This window comes from Cygnus olor, chromosome 14 (genome assembly GCF_009769625.2).
Source record: "Cygnus olor isolate bCygOlo1 chromosome 14, bCygOlo1.pri.v2, whole genome shotgun sequence".
Classification (NCBI taxonomy): domain Eukaryota; kingdom Metazoa; phylum Chordata; class Aves; order Anseriformes; family Anatidae; genus Cygnus; species Cygnus olor.
In genome coordinates this window covers 10417689-10443699 of record NC_049182.1, presented here as the reverse complement: position 1 = coordinate 10443699, position 26011 = coordinate 10417689, and the positions used below count along the sequence as shown (strand labels likewise).

The window sequence follows — 26011 nt, the reverse complement described above, 5'->3', positions numbered from 1 at the left end:
CATGTTTAACTCTTCTGTGGTTTTAATCAGACGCTAGTTAGCCAGAGTTCAGCTGAGGACTAACGATGTACTTGGGGAGGGGAGGATAAGATCTGTTGATATAACATAGGGAGGGGATGAGAAATCCTTCAAGACGTTGAATATTTTGAATATGTAGCAGTCTTTAAAATATCTTGATCTGCTCATCATATTTAATATTCAGTGGTATCAGTATATATTAGTATTAACTTTTTTTTTAAAAAAAAAAAGCTTTCTATTTTAGGTTCCAAGCTCTCACTCACTGCTGAAGCTAACAGGAGCAATAAAACAGTTCACATGGCATATTTTGCTGTTGGTGAATTTCATGCAAAGAATTCAATTTCAATTCAAAGCCTGGACAAACAAGCCATTCTTGAATTCATATTTTGATGCTTTTCAGATAAAGAAATTTCCCTGTATCTGAATGCTTAATATTTTCTTTGAAACAGATACCAGCTAGTAGCATGATTCAAGAAGATAAAAGATGATGTTTTGCCTCTGTTTTGGGAATGTTGTGCGGCCTGTTGTCTGCATTGTGATTGTCTACTACATGTGTCCCAGAAATTAACGCTGCTGAAGACTTTGTGTGTGTGTGACTGCAGGAAATTAGAACAGGCAGATTCAGTCACTGTGTTTAACAAACAACGCAGGTATCAAAGCCTGTGACAGTTTCTTGTTTTGTGACAACAGAAGAGGATGCAGAATTTTAAAATATGTATGAGAGAAGCTTGCTGGTGCTTGAAATAGATAGCCTGGATCTGCAGCGAAACACTCTGATCTACTGACATATTTTGATAATTTTCAGAAGCTTAAAAAGAGGGCTAAAGAAACTGACTCCACAGTGAAGTCTTGAAGACTATTGAGAAAGCGTTAGTGTCATTTCACATGCTTTTAGCTGGTTTTGTCAGTATTGTTTGGGAAATGCAAATATCTGCACAGGAAGCTGCTCTGAAGACTTTATGGAAGTTATCTTTCCTGTGTTGAGAATGATGAGTTGCTAGGGTGGATGGCTGGTCACTTGTTTCCAGAGCTGTGTTAACAACAATGTGTGGAAAAAATAAAAAATAAGGCATTATTTGTGTTTCCAGCTAAGAGTGCTGTGGGGTACGGTGGGGAGCAATGGTGGTAACGTGGATGAGTGAGTTGCAAAAAGTAAAGAAAACAATCAAAAAAAAGTTCTTTACACAGGGCATGATAAGAATGGCTGGGCCTTTTTTCTTGTGTTTATTAATTTCATGTCTTGTGTGTGAGCGCCTGAGGCCAACCACCTGCGGGTACGACCCGTGGCCCTTCAGGTGGCTACGGGCAGTAGCGCAAACTCAAGGCAGCGCTGAGGAGATGCACGGATGAATGCCGTAAGCATGAAACTGTGCCCACAGCCGAGCGGGGCTCTTGCATCCGTCCCCTCTGACATGAAGCCTTTCTCGGGGAAAGAGAAAGACAATAACGACACACCCCCGACACTGCCACCCTCCCACCTCACCCTACCCGCCGCCAGCCCGCCACCCTGCCTTAAATACCCCCCGCGCGCCTCTCCCCTATCACGTGCCAGCTCGGGGCGGCACCCTATTGGCCGAGGGACGAGCGGGCGGTGTTCGGTCGGCTCCTCCTTCCCCCTCCCTCCCGCCCTCCTCACGTGAGGGGGGCGAGTCACGCGATTTCCGGGAACCCGTCAGGAAGGGACATAAACAAAACAAACCCGCAGCCGCATGGAGGGTCCGGCCCGCAGCGCGGGGGGCGGCGCCCCCTGCTGAGCCCCGGCCGCCCGGTGAGTGCGGGGGGCGAACGGCGGCGCCGGGACGCGGCCTCGCCCAGCCCCGGGGGCGGCCCCGGCCGCCTGCTGCGCCCCGGGGAGGAGGCGGGAGGCCGGGGGGGGACCCCTGTGGGAAGGGGCCCGGCGGGGAGGAGGAGGCCGTGAGGGGGCTGCGGGCACCCGGCAGGGCTGAGGCCGTCCGCCCCGCTCCCCGAGTGCCGGGGCCAAGCGGCTGGGAGCGGAGCCGCAGCAGCCCCGCCGCCCCCTGGCTGCACAGCCGGGGGGGTGTGGCCGTGCCGGTGCTCCGGGCGGCGGCGGGCTGCCCGCGTCCCGCCGGGTCGGGGCCGGGCTGCGGGAGGGGGCGGCGAGCTGGCGGCGTGCCCCCTCCGGCCGGCAGCGGCAGCCCGTGGCGGTGCGGGGTGAGGGAGCCGCGGGACGGCGCCGGCCCCGCCGGGAGGAGCGGCGGCTGCGGGCGCGCCGTGAGGGGGCCCCTTCACGGGGTGCCGCCGGCCGCACTTGCGCCTCGGGACGCGGCCGCCCCGCCGCGCTGCCTCCTCTCCTGCTCCCCGCTTTCTACCTGTTGCAGCCGGGGGGGCCCGGCTCTAACCCGCGGCGGGGGCCGGGCCCCCCCCTCGCTCGCCCCCGGGGCTGTGTGGGACCGCCCGGGCGGGCCGCGGGGCTGCACCGGCGGTCGGCGGCAGCCCGCGGGGATGGGGCTCTGTCGGGGGGAGTGGTGGGTGGGTGGGTGGGTGCCGGCCGTCCCCAGCCCCCTGGAGGGCCGCAGGGCGGGGGGCGGCCCCCGCAGGGCAGGGGGAGCCCCCGGCTCGCTGCCCGCCGGGAACGGGGGGCTCGGGGCCGGGGGCCCGGTGCGGGCCGGGGGCGCTGCCCCGCGGCGCGGCGGAAGGGGGTTTGTTTACATGTCGCCTCAGCCAAGCTTGAAAGAGCCGCTGGGCGGCTGAGCGGCACGCGAGGCGGCCAATGGCAGCGCGCGGCGAGGAGACGCGAACCAACGAGCGGGCGGGGAGGGCGGGGCGGGGAGGTGGCGGCAGGGCTAGGCTGCGCTCGGCGGTGCCCGGCGGGGCGGCCATGTTGGCGGGGAGGTGTGGTGGGGACGGGGCTGCCCGGAGCCGGGCGGGGGCGGCCTCTGGGGGCCGGGGCGGCTGCGGGGCGCCCGGTACCCGCCCGGTACCAGCCCCGCGCCCACCCCGGACCCGTCCCGGGCCCATCCACGGCCTTCGTCCTCCCCCGTGCCCGTGCTGCCCGTCCCCGGTACCGCTCCGTGCCCCGGCGCCGTCCCAGCCCGGCGCGGTGTGGCGGGGCCGCTGGGGCAGCAGAGGGGATGTAAGGCCTGAACGGGGCCGTGCCGCGCTCCGGTACGGGCACGAGCGTTTTCTGAGGCGGCCCTGCGCGGCCGGCTGGCCGCTCCCAGTCTTCGGGCTGCGGAGCTGCGAGACTGAGCGCTCTCTGCGCCGGCTGCGAGTCGCTTGTTGAAATCAGCCCTTACAAAACCCGCGAAACAGAACCGGTCCGATAGAGCTTTAAAATGTTTAAAATGTTTTTAAAATTAGGCTGTTAGCCTTTGGCCTGAAGTCGCTCAGCCAAGTGGCTTCTTAGCATCCTTGTGGGGAAAGTTAATTATGATCGAGTGTGTGTTTATATGCGAAGAATTACAGAGGGGCAGGCGCTTAGAAGCCGAGTCAGTTTTCGTTGTTGGCAAGTTCAACGAGGAATCGGGCTTCTGTAGGGAAAATAGCTTGGTGGTACTTCTAGCAGGAAAGATTTCTTACAGAAATATCAGTGCTCAGCGGTAGGACTTCTTACGGGCATAAATAACGCAGACAGCTCACAGCCATGAGCGTTGTGGCCATGAGTTGACCTGAGCAAAAAAATAGTTGTGTGTTTGGTGGAGTGTTGCCTGCTGCTAAGAGAAATCTGCAGCAGAGGCATCCAGCCACTGAGCATCTTTGCCATGTTTCTCTAAATAGTGAGGGTTCCAAAAAAAAAAAAAACAAAAAAAACCCCTAACTTTCTGAAGCACAAATGCTTTGAAGTCCCTTCATAATTAATAGGGAATAAATAGAAGTTTCTGTCTGACTAATAGCCTGATATGGGATGGTATAAATACATGAATGCAGATTTAGATTCAGGCGACTTGCATGTCTGTGTTAAGTGGTTTGTGAAATCTAACTAAATTATGTTTTGAAATACAAGTTTAATAAGGATATTTGGCACTTCATAAGAAGTGCTTGAAAGTTGGTATTGTCTTGAAAATCAAGCCAGAAAATTTCTGGAGAACTGATGTTTAGATTTAGACCCTGCTATAATACTTTCCCTTTTTTATTATTACAAGGCAAAACATCTTCCTGATGCTTTTGAACTCTTCCACTGGTTTTCGACTGTTTGGACTGATGGTGTTTCTGACTTTTTTCTGACTTACCTTCACTTACGAGTTGAGCAGTCGAGGGACAGTAGGGTCCTCTTCTTGGCTGGCTTTGAAGTGTGCCGTGCTGATAACCCCTTTCTAACAAAAGTCTAACAAAACCCAATTTTATAGTATGAAGTAGAAGTAGATGAGGTGGTACCATTCGCTTCGTCCTAAGATTTTATTTATTTTTTTTCAGGCACTGGAGAAATATTTTTTTCTTCAGACTTTGCACTGTCAGAAAAAAAAACATAGAAACAACCATCATGTAGGGATGTAGAATATTTCTAGAGATTGTAATTTAAATTGTTGTCTAGCATTGCTTTTGTTTTCTGTCATGGCTTTGATGGCACCCATTTCAAGGAAGATTTCTTGCAATAAAGACTAAAAAAAAATATAAAAATTGAATGTTAGTCTTACTGCAAATTCTCATGTGCAAACAACTCTCCTAACTCTACAGTGGTAATTTAATACAATTAATATTTTAACCATTAGAAGTTTTATAAATGAATTGAAGTATGTTAGCATAGTTCTAATAAGTTTAACATGCTACATTTCCTAATGAAGTCTCAGTCTTTGCTCCAGAACGTACAGAAAAGCTGTGCTCCTAATAGGAAAATAGTATTCTGGGTGCGGTTGTTATAAAACATGTAGATGCAGTGCAGTTGGTTTGGGTTTTTAAATCACTTTTCTGCTTCTTGTATAGTGATCAGTTATTTGCATCTGCTTATTTGCTTACGCAGCCATGCTGATGTGGAATACCCCTCCAAAGTTAGGTGCTGGGAATTGATATAAAAGGGAATCGTAATTCAGAGGGAAATACGCTCCTGTATTCTTTTTGGAGTTTTATCCACTCTTTTGCCTGAGGTGCTGCATGTGTGATTGGAGCCCAGAGGTTGTCTTTGGTGGTATCACTTCTAGATCTTGACGTCTGCTCTGAGCAAGTAGGATTGAAGAATAAAATTATAGGGAAGGTCAGTAGAGGAAAGGGAACAACGACAGCGAAGTAGCAGTTTCTGTCTCCTGAAGGGAAGAGGCTTAAAAGAAGTGAAACAATCTGTGTGTGTTCAGTTCTTTTAAATGGCAGCACTCCATCAAACCTAGGATCCGGATGTCGTAGGCAGCTGGTGTTTGTTCTCCAGGATAGAGAAGGCAAAACCTATAATGTCTGAGATGCTTATGCTGACATCTTAACACAAAAACCTCACTGAGAAGGTAGAGGAACTTTGCTGGGTGAGCAGGGGAACGATGCTATGGTGGGTGGAAGCAGAGGAAGACGACCTTTTGCAGGACTGTCTTTGCTCGCCCGCTACTAAATAAATAAACAAAAGCGAGAAAAGAAAACTGAGCGACTTCATGTTGGGGGAGAAAAAGAAAAGGTCGGTTTTTTGTTTTGTTTTGTTTTTAAGTCTGGTTAACAATTGAAGATTAATGTAGAAGGAAGAAAAAAAAACGAGAATGTTACACTGAGAAACAAAACTAAGAAAAATATGTTCTGTGCCTGAAGACGGCACTGAACAGAGTGTGTTCTGTAATACGAAACAAATTGGCACAAACCGTGGAAGGAAAAAAAATTAAGAGAAGCGTAGGAGTACTTATTGCACCTCTAACTGTACTGCTTTATAAAACATCCAGATACAGCAAGCAGCGCACAGTACAGAAAGGTTCTTTTAAAGCACGTGGCATCGTTCTTGCGCCTTCTCTGGAAAAGAGTGTGGCTTTTTGAATGTTTTAGCCTGGCTGTGGAGGTTTGGTATTGACAGGCTCTCCTGACATGCTTTCATTATTACTGTTTGCATCAAAAATGTAACTTTGACAAACCGTGCTGTACGACGCACAGTCACCGCCATGAAAAGTGTAATTGTGCGCCTAACGTGCTTGTAAGGAGCGTTTGGCTGCTGTGATAATAGGCACTGTGCAGTCCGTAAAATGGTACGGCCGTGCTCCGCGTGCTTTTCGAATTGTACAAAATACATCTGAATTCAGACAGAAATAGCAACTTTAGTTAGAACTGCAGTACAAATGATTCATACAGGTGACTGGGGAAGACTTTCAGACTTGTCAAGCTGTAAACTGGCAGAGTAGGTTTTTCTCTCATAGGGGCTTCTTCGGAGGTGATGTATTGTTGCAGAAGGGTTTTTACTCGTCTGGGGAAATGGCACATGCATGGTAAGTGCCATCTGTCTCCTTAATGCTGCATGTTTTGAGTTTAGGTCCTGCTATCTGCCAGTTTAAATGCACTGCTCCATCAGTAATGTCCTGTAATAAGCCTGCCATTAGGGTGTTTGAAGTTCAGGCTTCCCGGGTGCCTTGGGACCGCTGTTAAACTATTACTGATGGGCGTTCTCAATAAGTGAGTAAAAATGCAGAGGGTTTTTGTTAGGATTTGGCCTTAGATTAAGGAATTGTTAACTCTTATAACACGGTTTTTGGTTACTTTTATCCAAACATCAACAGTGTGTGTATGTATGCCGTAAGCGCGTATACGTACCCCAAATTCTTCAACGTTCAATGAACGCAGTCGCTCTCAGGTGTCTCGCCCTTTCTCTCGCCCAAGTTGCCGAGCGAACCTTTTCTCAGGAGCAGGGGTGCAGCTCCCCGCCGTTGCGACTCAATCCGCAGCCACGGAACCAGCTCAGGGGCTGGTTCCTTAACCACCGTGATCTGATTTCACTGCAGGCCGCCGCCAAAAGGAGCGGCGGCACCCTGCCCAGCGCCCCGGGCGCCCTATTCCACCTGCGGTTAAGCCGCTGTGAGGCAACTGTGGGATTTCACCTGTGGATCCCTGCGCGTGGGAGAGGTTAATGTGAGGCATTAATGGAAATTGTCCTAAAGTAGACATTCCTGCTGTGTCTATTTTTAGTAATTCTTATACTGAGTTGTTGAGCTCTGCCACAGAGCTTTCCCTTCATTCCAATCTGTATTCGTTGCAGAGAGTGCAACAGCTGTGCTGTTCTGTTCAAACTCAGCCTTGAGCTGAGACTGTCCATGATGATACGTTCTGTAAAAAATTGGGCTTCAACTGAAGTCTACGAAGTTTCCTTTGCAGGCAGTTCAGGGTTTACATCTAAGTTTCCATATGCGTATTTGACTGGGGTCTGATTTTGGGGTGGTCCTGTGTGGAGCCAGGAGTTGGACTCGATGATCCTTGTGTTCCCCTTCCAACTCAGGACCTTCTGCGATTCCGTGCGTCCTGACAAAAACGTAAAGATTAACTGGTAAAGGAGACGCAAACTTCTCCTTCCGTTCCCCTTTATACCATGCAGTGGCAGAACTTCCATGTGAGTGCGGATGTTGTGGGTGGCGTCCTGGTGCCGACACCAGAAAGTATTAATCTGATATTCCAGTGAAAAAGACATCTATTTCTGCTACTCTATATAGAAAGAAAGACAATGCTAATGTGTAGGCTGCTATTAAAGATGGTATCTTTCTTACCTCTTCCATTGCATGTGAACATCGTTAATTTGTTTTTTTAAAAAAAAAAAAAAAACAAAAAAAACAGGCCCTTTCTAAAGCATTAGGCAAGGCCAAACAGTGAATTTGTCATCCATGCCAAATTTATCAGCATAGGAAGGACCAGCTCTGTTGCTGTGTCATCTTCCCTGTGTGAAGGAAGACAGGGGTTGTTTAGGCACGTTGCCCTGGGACACAAACTTAGCTTTTAAATGTCACTTTCAGATAAGTAAAAGGAGTTCCCTGGAAGTTTCAGAGCGAAAGGAAAATCTTCTCAGAAGGCGCTGGCTCTTACTTGACGCAGGACCCTACAAGGGAACGGCTGGGGTTGGCAGCGGTAGCGTGGTTTTATTGAGAACTGTAATTTGTGCATGACTGGACTTGCAGCTTTTGTTTTCTTCTTTATACTCCAGCTGATGTTTGAAAAGCAGTATGTTTTGATGACTGAAGAATTTTTTGAACGATGTCTGTTTTTACCTCAGTTTGACGATATATACGCTGAATTTAACAAAACAGCTGAGGTAGTATCTGGAAGTAGGAATAATCTGCTGTCATGTGCTGGTGGGAGGAGGCTCCTGAGTGTAGGAGAACGCTTCTACTTTGCTATGTGCTTTTCAAAGCAAGAGAATAAACACTCTGAGCAGATTGCACCAAACTGACTTAGGAGCAATGCCGAGTGAAGAATTCTGGTCAAGAAACAAATGTGTTTTCACTGATAGTGCTGAAAAACTGTATAAGTATGATGGTTCAGGTTTTGGATTGTGCCTCTCTAACAGCATTTTCTTCTAAAAGAAACATTTTGTATAGGGGTAGGGATGTCCCGGGAAAGCAAGGCAATAAGAAAGCAGCCTCCCGGAAGGCAGTTACGTTAGATACTAACGTCTGAGAGCATGGATTTTTTTTTTAATATAACTTTTTTTTTTTAATTCCTGTTACTTCGTAGTTCTGTTGGGCAAGTCTGTGTCTTCCCTTCCTATACTTTTCCGACAGTGAGCGTACCTGCCGCAATCCCTCTACCACTAGGTGTTGCTGTATGAGTGATTGATACAATCTTATCTGAAGCTGAATGGATTCCACTCCTAAGAAAAGGAGGAGATATTCCTAAAACAGTATTACTGTCTATTCTGAAACCAGTGTTTTGAGACGTTTGTCTGAAACATTTTTAGAATTCATTGGCTCTGTTATATTAGTCATAAAGGTTTTTTCTTTTTGTGTGCCCAGCAGTATGCTAGTTATTTTTCCAATTAGGCAGGCTTTTCTTTTCATACGGCTATAGAGTGCACAGTTTAGGTAGTGAGGAAAAAAGGCAACAAAATGTAACTCAGCCGAAAAGGTTTTCACAGGAGCTCTGTTCTGTAGCATCAATGGCTTTTCATTTGGTGAAAAATGGCAGGGGAAGAAAATTGCTGTACATTCTGGCGTGAGGAATAATCATTTTTCAGGGAGAAATTTTGTCTTTAGTTCACTTTGGCTGTTTTTTTAGCACTGTTGTTTTTGGTGACAGAATACTTACCTCCTTGGTGTTTATTCTACACAGAGATCTACAAACAGAAGAGCTCCGTAAGGGTGAACTGAAGTTATCCTAAGGAAAAAATTCATTGCATGGATTGTGTAAACTCACTGAGACTGAAGTAAAGCTGGAAAGGAATCTAAAAGTGAATAAAACAAGAAGTTTGGAATTGGATTTGGGTAATCTGGGCTTGGAAATGCCTCAGGTAAGTCTGAAATGTTACGATTGTATTTGCTTCTGCAAATAATTTTGCTTCCTTGCTTAAAAAAATGGAAAAACGTAAGAGCAAATTTGTATGGCATCAGCAGGAGGAACTTAGAAGAGACTAAATGGTATATATTTTCAGGGTCCTGGTAGACTCGAATCAGTGGAAAGAATTTGGAAGAGACTGAATGGTATATATTTTTTTAGGGTTGTGGTGGGAGCTATGTTTCTGCTCTTGGTGCTGTATTTGTTCACACAGCAAGAGTCAGCAAAGTCTTCTTGATGAGGGTGAATGCCTGGAGAGCAGCCTTTTATTACTGCAGTGATTCACACATCAGCGCACTGAGTGACTTTCAGCAGTATAGTGTTTCTCCCTTCCCAACCCTCAAGGCGAGCTTGTCTAGAAGAGAAATAGAGGTCTGGCATGAAATGTTGCAGAAGGCTGTGCTGCCTTTTGCCTGCATGCCTAGTCATCCTGCATAATGGTGGTGTTTTTTTTTTTTTTTTCCAAAGTTCTCTTTTGTTCTTGAGAGAGATAACACTCTTGATTTAGTTATAATAATTTTTGCTATTGTCACAGTCTCAGGTAGAAGTTTTACAAGTTCTAATGGTTCTAAAAACAGCCAACGCTGCTTTGGTACAAAATGGTGTGTATCGGGGTGAAGGCCCTGCAGGCGTGTAGTCCTGTTGATATTCCCAGATCTTGCCAGTAACTCACTCTCCTCTTCTACAAATGCCTAATGTATCCCTAAACTTGGCTTACGTGAGAATTTCAAACCAACCCAATAGAATGAACGAGCGATGCTCTTGCAGCCATATAGTGAATACAAACATGTTCTTTGATTAAGAGCTGCACGTTGTTAGCTGCTCTGAAAGCATTCTCTCACTCTGAGAAGTGACGTACTTATCTGTGTAGGTAAAAACCTTCCAGATGCAAGTATAACACAAGTTCAGAGACTTGGATGAAATGACAACACTCTTATGTTTTATTGAAGGAAAGAATCTGCTTTTTATAGCATGCTTCAATATTCAGTATCAATTTTGTTGTAGCCCAGTGTGAGTGGAATGGACCCTCCTTTTGGGGACGCCTTTCGGAGCCATGTGTTTTCAGAGCAGACTCTGATGAGCACAGATCTCTTGGCAAGCAGTTCAGATCCAGACTTCATGTATGAGCTGGTAGGTCATCTTCGTGTGTGTGTGCATGCATCCCACTCCTTGACTAACACCGTGTGTTCACGTAGTAATAAAGGTGTATTTGTTCAAGAACGCTGGAGGATTATTCATTACTGCTTGCCACTGCCTAGGGAAGGGCCTAACTGCTTGGCCAGCAAATGTAATGCTTCTTCAGTAGACGCTCGTTACAGCTGGCCATCAGGAGAGGCTTGATATACTAGTCTCACGTGGAGCTGTGTTGGTGTTACATCTTTGTGCTTGAGACTCTTCCTTACAAACCATCTTTTCTGCAAGAGCAGCTATATGCTACTTCACCCAAGCTGTGAATGCAAGGGAAGCAAAATACAAGTTGACTCATGAGCTGTTTACAGTAGCATTCGTGATTTTTTCCTGTGTCAAAGGAGAAAGGTAGCTCACTGTTAACTGATCGGCTTAGAAGGAGGTTTTCCAGGGACTGGTAAACTTAAACTTTGATTAACAGAATGCGCTTGACCTAGGTTAGTGGAAACTAGAACACGTTGCCTGTGATTCACCGTATGAATTTAAGTAGACGACAGATATGATTTGATACCTTTTTTTTTTTTTTTTAACTCCGTTTTAACTTGTCTTACAATGCACAGGACAGAGAAATGGACTACCATCAAAGCTCCAGAGACAACCTACTTTCAATGGAGGACTGCAAAGACCTCGAGAACTTCGAGTCTTTTACGGACATCCTGGACAAAGAAGTTGCTCTCACCTCCAAGTGGGAGCAGTGGGACACGTACTGTGAAGACTTAACTAAGTACACTAAACTAACCAGCTGTGACATCTGGGGAACAAAAGAGGTGGATTATCTGGGCCTTGATGACTTTTCAAGCCCATACCAAGATGAAGAGGTGATAAGTAAAACACCGACTCTGGCTCAGCTTAACAGTGAGGACTCCCAACCTGTTTCAGATTCACTCTATTACCCTGATTCGCTCTTTAGTGTAAAACAAAACCCTTTAAATTCTCTGTTACCTGGCAAAAAAATTGCAAGTAGAGCAGCAGCCCCAGTCTGTTCCTCCAAGAACGTTCAGGCTGAGGCACCTCTATCGGACTGTGTTCAGAAGGCAAGCAAACCTGCAACTCAGCCTGCTTCCAGTACACAAATCATGGTGAAGACCAATGTGTACAATAATGAAAAGGTGAACATTCATGTTGAATGTAAAGACTATGTTAAAAAGGCAAAAGTAAAGATCAATCCTTTACCCCAGAGCAGACCAGTGGTGAGCCAAACACAGGCAGATGCAGCAAAGGAAAACACCTGTTACTGTGGTGCCGTAGCAAAGAGACAAGAAAGGAAAGAGTCCCCACACAGTCACAGTACACCTCCTGTTTTGCCTTTTAAAGAGACTCAAGAACTGCTCCTCAGTCCACCCCAGGAAACCACAGGACTTATTGTGGGGGAGAGCAGTCTTTCTGCCAGCACATCAGTGTCAGATTCTTCACAGAAGAAAGAAGAGCACAACTATTCTCTTTTTGTAACGGACAGTCTGGGTGAGCAGTCAGCCAAAGGAGACCCTGAAGAAGATGAGGAGGATGAGGAAGATATTGAAGATGAGGACCACGATGAAGGATTCGGCAGTGAGCACGAGCTCTCTGAAAACGATGATGAGGAAGAAGATTATGAGGATGATAAAGACGATGACATCAGCGATACTTTCTCAGAACCAGGTACCAGCAATGTTGGGGCTTATTAACATTAAGGTTAACAGATTTGTCTGCCAGGAGAGACAGAATGCTTTTGAATGCTTTCTAATTACAGGTGAACAACACTGGTCTTAAATTCTGAACATTCATCCCAGATTTTTTAAGCGCTATTCAAAATGTAATTAATGAAAACTGTACAAGGACTGTGTTTTCCCTGTTTTGGGGGGAAAAAAAAAAGGATAAATGGTGGTCATACTTCAAAAGTGGTAATAGACAATAGAGGAAAGCAAGCTTGTAGCCTGAGGTCGTAGAGCAACTAGATGCAATTGATATCTCCCTTTTTGTGGATTAATGAATGATAGGATGTGCAGAGCTTTCTAGGGCTTCAGTAGGCTGTGCTCTGAATTTATCCCGAGTTGTACCTCTTGAGTGCTGGTATGAAATTGTAGCCTGAGTGAAAGCAGTTCATAATTACTTAAGTGCTACTATAGGTATATTTTTCCACAGAATCCACATAATACCTACCACTGAAACTAATAGAACTATTTCTTGGTGGTTTTCGACAGTAACACTTAGTGGGTCTGCAAGTAGAAATGGAGCATTAACAACAAAAATAAGAACCAACCTTCATCCAGAAGGTAACAGAGTGGTAAGATTCTGTAAAAAGAAAATCTACAGGGACAGGACTGTAACCAAGTATTAGGTTAGTTTTAGGAAGTATTATAGTATTCACGGTTTGTAATTGCTTTGTAGTAGAGTATAAGAATTAAGGTGTTCAGACATTTGGCAGTATGTAACTTTGGGGGAGAAGAAAACCAGCTGAAATTCTCCCCTTTTAAAAACAGCAGCTTCTCTAAAACATGCTGTTGTTTGTCATACTGAACTCTGAGATTAAATTATTTTCTAAGTAGATTTCCTGAGCTGGAATTAAACTTGTTAAGCACTGTGCCCTTTATGTTACTTCTTCATGTACATAACACATTTTTATTAGCATTTTAAAATCGCTTCCTCCCTTCTTCTGAATTGAACTCCCTTTACTTCCCGAGGCTTTCAGTAGCTATTAAAGCTCTGTAATGACTGCTGTACTACACAGTGCTTTGCAGCCCACAGAGGCATGTTGCACAGAAAGCCTGGTAATCTTGAAAAAGAGATGTTGTATTAAAATGCTGGGATTTCAGTTGGTGGAATTACATTAACTGCTTGTTGTTTGTTCAGATTTTGCTGACAAGCTCTCACCTTCTAAATGTAACTGCATGGTGCAGTGTAGGAGCTGAGGAAATGGGCTTGCTACAAGCTTGCTACAAGTCAATGAAGACATTCACCTCCAGTACAGTGATATTAAAAGATAGTATCTGCACATATTTTTTAATATATAAAGAGATAATATCTCCAGGTATTTTAGTTCTGTTACTCATACTTGTGTTGCCTTTTTTTTTTTTTAAACCTTTACAGTAAAGGTAAATTCTATGGAAAAGGCTTCCAAATGAGCATAGCTCTGGAAGACTTAACCTTGCAGAGTTTCCGTGAAACCAAAATCTGTTCATAAAGAAGTGAAGATAGGACAAAAACTTTATACTTGCTGACCCTCTGATGTGTGTACTTTACATACAGTTTGCTTTTGTTTATTCTTTTTCACGTGTGTTTTGGGAATGTGTGATATGCTTTCTTAAAGCATTGGAGTCAGTGTTGTCTGAGAAAGTACTTAGCTATAGTGATCTTCAGGGACTTGGGAACATAACTGAAAATGTGACTGCCTTTCACCAATGCTTTTATTGTAATTGGAATACAGATTTAGCAATTTTGGTCCCCTATGAAGCTTATTTATTATGGGAATTAGGAGCCCAGATCTGGGCATTTTACCTATCTTGTTTAAGAGAAATATTTGTAGATGACTGGTTTGCTATCAAGTAGTGAAGACATTCCAGAAAGGAAAGATGCAAAAATTGATTCAGTTTTCAGTAGTACTGGAGAAGAGAGAACTAAAGGGAAATGTGCGTGTAGAGACATAGAGGTTGTTTAAAGTTGCATTGCCTGTTTGAGCACCTGTACCATCAGCTGGAGGAAAAGGGCTCCGTAAGTGATTTTACAGAAGTCATCATGATTAAGTGGTTTCAGAGAAGGGTGTTCTTGGTTTTGTTTTGGCTGGGTTATTTTTGCTGTTAATCTCGTAAAATGCAGAAGTCATGTCTGTGCTGTTCTCTGTCTTTCTTACTTTAACTCTTGTAAATTTAAACCTAAAATTAGTAAGGGATGTGAGCAAAGATTTTTAGGAGTGACTTGCTAGAGACTTGAAAAGTAAATACAAGAACCTTTACAGATTTCTTTGAAGCTCAACAAAGAAAGTGAGACTGCTGTATGATGCTTGCTAGGAGGAGGATTCAGTGAAATTTAATACAATGCAGAAAAGCTAAACACATCTTTTGACTGCTGTATGTTGCAGACTACATTAGGACATTGTGCACTAGACTATCCCATGTAACTCTAAAATGATGGCAGGCCAATGTTAGACTTGCAAGGCAGGATGCATTAAGTCAACATAATTTAAATTGCCAACATAATTATGGTTTAAATAAGCAAACAGGAAGTCCTGTTTTTAACCTCGTTTTACATTTGTACACATCAGCTATTAAAGAGATTTGTTTTCATTGGTTGGCTTAATTCTGTGTTATCATGAAGATGGGCTGAATTTATACCTATCTGTATAATGAGTTACATAGCTTGACGTGATTTTAAAGTGGAAAGTAAGGTGCGTTTTCTTTAAAGAGTGTTTTGATACTTATGTCAAACAGCATTTGGGTCAAAGGGAAGTGTAATTAAAAATATCTGTGGTATTTGAAACTATATTTAATGTAATTTGCCATAATCCCTTTGTCTATATAAGAAAAAACGTGTTCTTTAAAGCATGTTTCATTTGATTTTTCCTTTAAAATACTGTCCTTTTAATAAACCAAAGAACCAAAGTAAATGGGTTGATGGCATGATTAGAAACAGAACTTTAGAACTGGTATCATCCTTCCGTGTACCTAACTTTTATTCATACGTTGGGTTATGAGGTGAGAGTCAGACCAAAGCAAGAAAGTTTGGTTTTTGTCTTTCAAATGTTTCTTCAAGTGAAAACAGAATAATTGAATGGACTGTTTTAAAATAAAGGCGGCGTTCTTTGTGCTGTTGTTACAAGATGATGCAGAGCTCAAGCATATGGGCCCAAGGCTTATTGAGCTTACAGTCCAGTCAGTGGTTGGGTTTTCTTTAAGCTTCGTTGGTGTATAAGGTGTTTGAAATCTACTCTTTTTTAATTAAATATGAAGTGTGATGTAGCATTTTAGTACAAAAGGCGGTGCAGTATTTTTTTTTACCTTAGTACAACTTGTATTTATTTTCTAAAGCATGTGTAGAATTTTAAAAACTGTATTTTGTGTTTACATACTTACAGTCTAAACATTTATGCAATGTGGATATTGTCATTATAGTTTCTGTGTACTTGAAGAACAGTTTGCCATATCAAGTGCATTGTAATACACCTCTAAAATATTCTGTAGCTTTACTGTGGATTTCTCTTCATTTTACTGAAGAGGTGAAGAAGAGATTGAACAGCTTGTGTCCAAACCCTTTCAATTCAGTTGTTCTTTTCTTATGGACTTTGGGTCATTGTCCTAGTAACAGAGCCCCATTCCTACAGTCTAATAGAGATGGATGTTTTGATTTATTTCCCAAAGGTACTTAAACTCAAGGTAGAGCAATAATTTTGCTTTATTTATTAGGCTTTTGCTAATCCATCTTTATTTTTATCATCTACTTCTCTATGTTTTTTGACTGAAGATTAATTAAAATGTGGAGGAGAGTTAGGATTATGTTCCTGCAAACTACTGGAGAACGCTGTAAAAGTGGAGGGACGCTCTCCAACAGCTGTTCTCTGTACTCCACAGTAGTGAGATCGTGGGGGAGAAGAGCAATAGGGCTTAAGGGTTCAAAGAACCAGAAGGAGCTTTCAATGCACAAATAATTTGTCTTTATTCAGCTGATGAAGCACCATCACTAGCTCAGTGTCTATCCCTGGATTTAAAGCAAATACCCGGTAGTAGTTGAGGCTGAAAACCAAGTAGATTAGATAACGTGAAACAAGCCATTGTCGCTCTTTTTGTGCTCACCTTGAACGTTCAGCCTGCAGTTAAAAGGCTAGAAATAGTCTTGTAAACATTATATAAACAATGCGATGCATTATTTTAGGGTATGAAAATGATTCTGTGGAGGATTTAAAAGAAATGACTGCAATATCCTCTCGAAAAAGAGGCAAGCGAAGATACTTCTGGGAGTACAGCGAGCAGCTAACACCGTCACAGCAAGAAAGGATGCTGAGGCCATCTGAGTGGAATCGAGATACGTTACCAAGTAACATGTATCAGAAGAACGGTCTCCATCATGGTAAGGATAGAGTCCTCCTTACAAGTGAATGGCTTTCATGCTGACACCGTCAATAGCCAAATTCCCATATGTGAAATGGCAGAGCGCTGCATTTTGGCCATGGAAATAAATCCTTAAAACACTGCAAGTCTGTTGCTTAATTAGCAGAGTTCTGTGCCGTGTCCAAGGAGGGCACAGTGAACGTACAGTAGTAACTTTCAGTGTGGTTTCTTCCAGAGGAAGGTGGATGAATTGAGAATTGTAACTTCCAATAGCTTTCAGTGAAAACCCCAAGAGCTCAGAATTTTCTCAGTGTGATGCTGTAAACAGCAAGGGTAGGGCACGTGACTGATACGTGCTCCTTGGAGCTGTTGGACAGTATCAGTCTTGCTTGTGTTCAAGCAAGCAGCAAGTGATCTGAGATGCAAAGTTCACATTAACTACAGTGTGAACTAAAGGACAGGCAGGTGATAAGATGTAACTGTCTCTTTCTGCTCTTCCTTACCTGTTTCTCCCACCTGTGTAAATGCAACACAGTGAAGCAGATACTTTTCAGGGAATGAACTATTTCTTTAAAATACCCTTTCAGAAACTTAGACTGATTGGTCCAATAACTGTGTCTTTCGTTCCCGTGACTTTTCGATTGCTAACTTGCTGTACTTTAAACATGACTAACACCACTGAGATCAAACGACACGTAGGAATAATGTTTGTTTTCTTGTCACAGGACCTCTTTGGTAGGCTGTCCTATTTGGTTGTGGTTTTGAAGGAACAAAATTAAACCAATTTCTCTGGCTGTAACATTAATATTTCCTTACAACTGAAAATTGTCTTTAACATTGCAGTTTACCTTCTGTTAAACAAAAAGATTTTTCTATCTTACTTATAGATAAATTCATTAATTAACTTGTGGATTCAGTCTCACTAGACTCTGGTGGGAGCAAGTGCCCTTTAAGTCAGTGAGTTGTGTATGCAAGGGACTTATAGGATCAAACGCTAGTTAACATCCAGAAGCTACAGAATATTACACATGCAGGATTTTTGTATTACACATGTACCAAGGTCATCTGCTACCTCAGATAAATGACGCTAAATTATCATCTCCCTGATCAATATTTCTGGAGCAGGTTTTGTCAGTTCCTATTAACATTTTCATGTAAGTATCAGTAACAACTGACACTTAAGACATGTAGGTAGCAGTGGCAGAAAATCTCGAGGAATAAGGATTTTGTCTTGAATGTGCATTTCCACCATAAAAGCAGCCCTTAAATAGCTTCAAATACATCTAAAAAGGATCGACTGGCCTTTATGTGGGTTATTTAAGCTTGATATCAATGAAGATCATGCAGGTACCAGGCCTCTCAAATCTTTCTTAACACAGAACTTTCAGAATAAGATTATTTAGGAATTTAATCAGCTTGAGTGTCCCAAGAGAATATGCTGGCTGAACACACGAGTTAGCAAGTTACAGCTGGGGCAAAACAACTGGGTTCGAACTTGTGATGTACGTTTTTCAGCACAGTTTTGTGCATACTGTCCATCACATCTAATACATTTCTAGCACAGCCAGCACTATTTGCTCTTATCTGATCTGGATATAACACGAATTGTACAGAGCAGTTTGTCTGGAAGTGCTCCTTCTATTGTGAAAGGCCACAGGGATCACATGATGCCAGACCATTCTCTTGTAACAAACAAAGGAACTTAAACTGCACCGAAAATAATACATATTTAAGAATGTTTTTTCACAGGTTTGTGTACATATTGTGTCACTTCCCAACTCAATTTTCTGCATATTCAAAACAGGAAAATATGCAGCAAAGAAGTCACGGAGGACTGATGTAGAAGACCTGACTCCCAATCCCAAAAAACTTCTACAGATCGGTAATGAACTGAGGAAACTGAATAAGGTGATCAGTGACCTGACGCCAGTCAGTGAACTTCCCTTAACTGCCAGACCCAGGTCAAGAAAAGAAAAGAACAAACTGGCTTCCAGGTATGTACTCGCTCACGCTACTTGGATGGGTACATTTGCATTACTAGAGCTGTACAAGTAAGACTAACTTTTGTCTCGAGATCCTGCTTCACTGTGGCAGTCCCTGTTGATGGGTTTATTACCTGTTAATCAAAAAGCAGGACAACTGGCTCTATGGAGATGTAGTTTGCCTGGTCCCTACTAGTTAGGGACTAGATAGATAATGATATACTTCCACTGGAAGCTGTCTTAGCTGCAGTGCAAATGGTCGTTGCAGTTGTAAAACCCGCAAATGTGAAATATAAGCAAATACAGGTAGTAGCGTGCTTTCAGTGGAGGTGAGTGAGTAGATACATGATTTCGTTTGTCAAAGCTCTGGGAGCACTGAGTGATAAGTTGGTTTGGCTAACTGAAACAGATGCTCTTAGTATTCTGGAACATTTGTTAAAATGTTCTAATTCTTCCACTCTTCTTACTATAGGGCTTGTAGACTAAAGAAGAAAGCCCAGTATGAAGCCAATAAAGTAAAACTCTGGGGTCTCAACACAGAATATGGTAAATACAACTCTTCACATGTTAGTTTTTCTTGTGTTCTTAAGGCAAGTCTGTGTTAACAGTGCGTGGACAAATGAGCATCTCTTTTCTTCCGGGGGGAATGTGGTGTAAATCTAATCCCGTTTCTTTCTTTGCAGATAATTTACTGTTTGTGATCAACTCCATTAAACAAGAAATTGTTAATCGAGTGCAGGTGCCTAAAGATGATAGAGGAGTCAACATGGAACAAAGATTGAACGTACTCATTAAAGATACACTTGGTAAGCAGTAAATCTAATGTATTTGCGTGTACGTGAAGAGACATGACATCTGCAGTATGTTAGATTGCAAACGATTTGTCGCATAGAGAAAAGAAAGAAGCATTTCGTAATTACAGCTGTAACCAAGCCTTTTGCTTGGTTACTAAACAAAATGTTTGTTGGCTGTTACAGGAACGTGCAAATATGTGCAATTAATATTAACCTTACAGTGCGTTTTCCTACGCTCTGTTTTTAGGACTGCCTGTAGCTGGACAAACATCAGAGTTTGTGAATCAAGTTTTAGAGAAGACTGCAGAAGGAGACCCAACGGGTGGCCTTGTAGGATTACGAATACCAATGTCAAAAGTTTAAGCCGTGATTTCACCTGTTCTCATCGGTCAGATTCTTCCTGTGTTGTCAAGTATTTCATTGTAAATTGCATTCTGGTCTGCATGTCAGTTTAGCATTATGTAAACACTTACAGTTAGGTTCCATTGTTTTTAAATAACAATGTAGTAAACAAATCAGAGCATGATATAAAATGCTTAATAGCATTTTTGGAGCATAAACTAGGTAGTTTTAAAGCTGCTTTAAGATTAAATACAGACTTGAGGATTCTTTTTAAAATTAAGTTATCTAGGACCAGACTTATCACTTTTATTTTAGAAGCAAAAACATGTTTTTGCTAGTAAAAATTTTTAGCATATGCCAGACATTGTGGCAGGTTTATGCTCCAAGCAAAATAAGAGGAAGCATTTTTTTGGTAAAGCTGTCACTTTAGGGGTTTTTTGGTTCTTTTTTGTTCTTTTTTTAATTTTTGTTTGTTTTGGAATAATTGGATTTTCTTTGTTCTTAAAAAAAACAGTAAGGTTTCTTTGCAACCATTAACTTGTACATAGCACACGTGGCTTTAGAGCTAGTGTGCCATATAAGACTTTAATTTTCTAAGCTTAATATAGTATTTAAATGTCTGTGCAAGCAAGAGAAAAAAGTATATTCTTTGTGCCTTGTATTTTGGGGGGAGAGCTATCAGTATAAGCTGGTAAAGTTTTGTATGAAGAAACCCTGAGGGGAGAAAACAAGATGTACAGATGGTGAGATTATAGGTTTTAATGTATTTGTTCCAGCTCTTAAAATTTTTGAATGTATATAGGAATATGTTGAAAATGTAGATATATGCCACAGAGTCTATGTATTGTATAAAAGATGGCTCTAGAAACTCAATTTCGGTACTTTGGCCGGAAGAAAACAAATACTTGCACATTAATGCGATTGTTTATTTTTGTACCAAAGACAAATGCAACTGATATGGCAAACTGCCAGTCTAAGTAAAGTTTTGCACAGCTTATATGATACTGTACTGAATGTAAAAAAAAAAAAAACAAATGAAAAAAAAAAGAAAAAAAATTAAAGGTCAGGGTTAGGGATCTTACTGAACTGTGAATTTTTTTGTTTGGGTCCAATTATCTACAGAAGGAGCATTCATACATAACAATATTATTTTGCTGTTCTTGTAGTTCGCTTCCATGGTAGATAACTTGGTGGCCGTCTCGGAGTCTTTAAATCCTTTTTCTCTGCACTTACTGTAGGAGATTTTAATATATTTGGATTTTAGTAAGCTATTGGTAAAATAGTTTTCAACTTTGAGAATTTAAAAAAAAATATTTAGCTTGTTGTAGTATACTTCCAACAAACAACCAAAATAAAATTATTTTTATTGTAATGTGTATATATGTAAAGAGAAAAAAGAGCTACAAATACCTAATTCCTTAGTTGCCACTTTTCCAGTTTATGTATTATTATGCATGTGATGTTTCCAAGGATCAACACAGGCTTCAAACAAAACAAAACAAAAAAAAATTTATAGACTTTTATATTTTTGTACAGGTATTTCGAAACTAGCTTCTTCAAACTTATACGTGACTTATTCTTGTTAATTCAGTAGTTTCTATGATTGGGGAATATTAACACAGAGTTCTTATTTGCTCTTCTGCTAATAAGAGTTGGCTTTGTAGTCAGTGTTAACGTACAGATTAAAAGCTTTAGCCCTTGATGAAAGTCCTTTATCTCAAGGCAAGATCATTCTCTGGTTTCATGGACCCCCTTTTCCTCCCTGTTCTTTCTCTCCCTATTTAACGATGACAAAACACTGTTTACTGAAAATAGAAATACCAAATATTTTCAAATGTAGCTGCTGAAAAAAATGCAAAAGTTCATGAAGGCTTTCTCCCCACTCCCTTTGGGGAATTTCTCCACTTCATTTCTGGTTTGTCTAAGTTTGTTTGTACTGTGATTCCTTTCTGTTTATATGTAGGTTATTTTTATATCAAAGCTTCTACTATTAAAAAAAAAAGTCTGAATTGGTAACAGTGCAGTAAGAGTCACAGATGAGAGTGGCGATCCTGCCACATACTTACCAGCATGCACACAGCTTACTTTGTATCTAAGTATTTTAGAAGACTCAAAAGGGAGGAGGCCAAAATACCACTACTGAGCTGTACAGAAAGATTTTCCTTCACAAGACTGAACAAATACCCAGGGCAACTTAGGCAAAACTTTGTAAATCCACTTAAGATTTGCACAAACTGAGTGGACTTTGGGTGTTTTTGTTTCAGGTGTTTTTGTTGTTGCTGTTAGGGTGAGGTGAGAGTTGGCTGCTGCTTTACACAGTGGGTCAGATGCATTCCTATTATAAGCATTGCCAATGTTACAGTTATTCCAGAGATGCATACTGCCCATTAAACCTCAACAAAGAATGTCTCTTGTGAAGTTAAGGCCATGTCTGTACAAAGATTTAAATACAGTTGTTCCTTTCTGATGAATGGTGTTAACACACCGCTCAGATAAGAGAGGTCCTTTATGCTATATCAAAACTGTGTGGACAAGGCAGCAGTTCTAAACATTAAGAGAGCAGTTTGCAATCAGGTAAAAACTTTTATGACAAATTAAACTGACAAGGTATTAAAAAGTCCCTTTTTTACTGCTCAGAAATACTGGGCAAATATAACTTTATAGCTCTTTATTTTTGTCTGAAAACCAGAATATGATTTTGGTCTAGCATTTCAAAGTAGACTTTGAATCTTTAGTGAATTCCATACCTTTGCATTTCAGTGTTTTCTATGTATTATTTTAAGTTAAAGCTTTTGAATAGTTGAGCTTTTTAATGTTGACACTTTATTTTGTACCTATTTATATGTATGTATATCTTAGAAAAGCACTTTGTTTAAAAAGGAAAAAAAAAAAACTGCGTTTTATATGATTCCTGCCACTTGCTGCTAACTCTGGGCTGGTCAGAATGCTGCAGCGATACTTGATATAAATAAAACCTGGCAGTAAAATGTAGAGTAAAGATAAGACCTTTTGCTGGTTTAACTTTATCATAAAGGTGACATAGGCAAGCTGTGCAGCTTTACATTTTAACCAGGGGACTCTGTGGCATTTAAACCGTCTAGAAATGGTTGTACTTTAATGCCAGTAACAATCTGCTTCCTCTAGTGTCATTAAAATATATACATTTAGTGTATACTTATCACAAAAAAAATCTTATAAGGGTATAAAAACCAACAAATGTATATGTTCTGTTTTTTGGCAATTGTGGCATGCATTTTGGGTGATCTTTAGAAAAGACCATTTTCTAAAGATTTTCAGTGTTCATACATGGTATGTGGATCTTAATGAAGTCCTGGATTCTTTTTGTTTGTTTTTGAGTGTAGGCATTGTGAATATTCACTTTTAATCCTATATCCAAAAACAATTACATACTTTTGATTTAATACAAACAAAAGCTCTTCCTTTTTCTGATACACTGGATTCTCTAGAATTTGTTTCCATATTAAAAGCATGCTGTTATAACTGCTCTTGTTAAAATCTCGTTGGTCTGAACTTAGGTGCCACACTTTCTGAATTGATGGACTGCTTGTTCTACTGTACCATGTATGATTCTTGTCCTTTCCTACTTCCTTCATTACAGATTATGATGTGGCTTTATATTGTGCCTTACTTGTACATCTAGAACTAAATGTTTTTCATTCCCCCTGAACACTTCAAACCTAACCCTTCCTAAAGTGAATCAGAACTATAAAAGAAGAGTTTGGATAGATCTATTTTAGTTTCTCTCAATAGCAGTCATTTTCTATTTATATGGAAGAACAGTTTTTGAATGGCCTTGCAAAATGTGGGGGTGCTCACGAAGGGCATTTTTAGCCCTAAACCCCTTTTTGCTAACACTTTCTTTTAGGGTTTATTGAACACGTGTACTGATATTTGGTGAGTTCTTTTCTTGGACGAGAGAGACTTATTACTAAAACTATGTTTAGGTGTGGACTGGCTGGATTTTCTTACCATACCAGTTGAAATCATTGTGATTTAATGAAGTTGCATTGCTGCAAAGTTGATGTGAGAGTCAGGCTCAGCTGTGTTCAGTTCCTAATCCTTTATAGATAGCAGAGTTTTTCCATACTTAGAAAAGAAGGCTAGGAAAAAGTAAAAGAAAAAAAAAATCTGAAATGGATGAAGGGTCTTTTAACTAACCTAAAAGCAACCAGACGCTTCTGAAATACAGTAGTGTCATTTTTTATTTTATCTGAAAAAGATCCCATCCCTCCCCCCCAGTATTTATCTGGTATTTGCCTTCGTTAATAAAACAGCTTCTTCACAAAATGTAAAGAATGGGTGTGCTTTTCTTTTGACATAAATCATTTAAACATAGCTATTTTTTAAAGCTCTAAAAGGCTTTGTCAGGAGAATTTCAAAGGGTTGTATATAAGTTGCCTTTAACAGAAATAGCAAATGCAATTCTGTTCCTCAAACTTGCTTGCTAGTCTTCCTGAAATTCTGTTGAGGCATAACCCAATTATGTACCGTGAATGTTAGGATCTGTATTGGCCTTGAGACCTGAATTTCAATAATGCATCTAATCATGATGATGTTTTATTTTTAAGTCAGAGGCTTCAGTTGGAATCACCTAGTTAAGTGTGCTGCTAGATGTGGCTAGCATCTTGGCTTATTGACACAGCCTTGCGCAGAGCTGAAGTTTATGTTTACCCCAGGGATCATGTGAAGTACATTTCAAACAGTTGCTGCTTCAATGACTATTCTTCTTGTAACTGTATTAAGGGCATTAGTATGTTGAGAAAACACCACTCTTTAATATATCCCAATACAGATTGGGATTCTTAAATATCATTAATGAAAGATGGCACTTTTAGGCTCTAACTTCTTTGCAGTATACAAAAATATCTGTCTTTCTACAATTTACATTTCTCAATATGCCATGTTTTTCCCTCAATGCTTTTAGCATGATAAGAAGGTGCATGTGCACACTGAATTACGGTCCTCAGCCTCTTAGACGTTCATGAACTTCCACAAGAACAAATACTGACTATGCATTCATTGTCTTTCTAATGAGTAGTGGAGCTAAATGAGAGCTATTTTAAGCCCCACTTTTTTCATAAATAAAATAAAATTCCAGTCATTTTAGATAACATCAGTTTTCTGATTTGTTTTTCACAGATTTTTTTTGAGAATATTTGTTAGGTATTTGAATGTTGAACTTGAATGAGTTATCTAGCTACAGTAAAGAAAACTGGATTGGATTTGGCACACTCCACCCTATGAAACTCTTTTGATTAAGAACAGAACCTAGTAGTAGTATTTAATTTTACCCATTTTCTTACAATAATGGGTATTCATACATTCTTATTTTAATCTTCTATCCTTCCAAAACATTTAAGTAAAACTTGTTATTGTTCAGTATTTGTGGTTTGGTGAATTCTAAGGCTGATGGCACATGGGGATGTAGGTGATTGACAGGAAAAAAAAAGGCATTTTAAGCAAAACATGGCATCCTGTTCTGCCTAGATACTCTATAATCTACTTCCAACTGGAGCTCAGAAAAACTTAGTCTTGTCTCTGTTAGAGAAAAATTTACCTTGTTAAAAGCATGATTTGTTAAGAGTTGCAATGTTTAATGTTGGTTAATAGTTGTGCAGTTTTTCTTCTTCTTTTCTTTGAAAAGAGGCACAATTAAACTATTGACTTTGTTTACTCTGTCACCCTTGATCCCTAGCACTTCTATTCAGATACAAATTCATCAATGTATGCAACATCCTTTGTAATTTAAAATAAAAATTGTGGAGAAAATACTGTCTCAAATCATTGTGTGGGTGGAGTGATAGCGAATGGTTTGTGCTCTCTCCCAGCGCTGTGGTATGGGATGCGCAACTTTTCTTCTACTATGATTCTTGGGTTTCCTCACGAAAAACGCTTAACACTAGCATACCCTTGAAGCACTCCCTTGGTGGAACAGGTACAGCAACATGCTGTGATGGAGGAAGTGCCCTGGGGACCCCAGTATTGACAACATTCCTTTGGGGAGGGATCATAACAAGGTACCTTGCTCTCCGGTCAGCGCTCGTATTGACGGATGCCTTGCATGGCCGCTGCATCACAGCCAGGAGAAGCTGGACCACACGGCCACCCGGCACTTCACTGGTGTTCTGGAATGCCCGTGAAGGTGGTCAGTGTCTTCCAACAGCAGCTCCCTTTGTCCAAATCTGCTTTCTTTCACAGCATCCTCTGCAGGCCCGGGGCGGGGGGGTTTGAGACCAACAGGAGCCTGTGGAAAAAAAGCAAA

The 26011-nt window shown here is 41.5% G+C and overlaps 1 protein-coding gene across 1 annotated transcript; it reads left to right on the top strand.

The window, feature by feature from the left end:
* Positions 1–1648: 1648 nt before the first annotated feature.
* CREBRF (CREB3 regulatory factor) lies at positions 1649–25513 on the top strand. Its single transcript, XM_040572971.1, has 9 exons — positions 1649–1786; positions 9184–9361; positions 10411–10536; positions 11154–12231; positions 16435–16629; positions 18415–18604; positions 19065–19138; positions 19276–19398; positions 19634–25513. The coding sequence occupies exons 2-9, from the start codon at positions 9353–9355 to the stop codon at positions 19747–19749; spliced, it is 1911 nt and encodes a 636-aa protein (XP_040428905.1). The 5' UTR covers positions 1649–1786; positions 9184–9352; the 3' UTR covers positions 19750–25513.
* Positions 25514–26011: the final 498 nt, after the last annotated feature.

Bases quoted from the DNA above. Each gene is read 5' to 3' on its own strand.
- CREBRF (XM_040572971.1), top strand. The intron at 12,232-16,434 runs GTACCAGCAATG...GCATTATTTTAG, and splicing joins CGATACTTTCTCAGAACCAG to GGTATGAAAATGATTCTGTG. The intron at 19,399-19,633 runs GTAAGCAGTAAA...CTCTGTTTTTAG, and splicing joins ACTCATTAAAGATACACTTG to GACTGCCTGTAGCTGGACAA.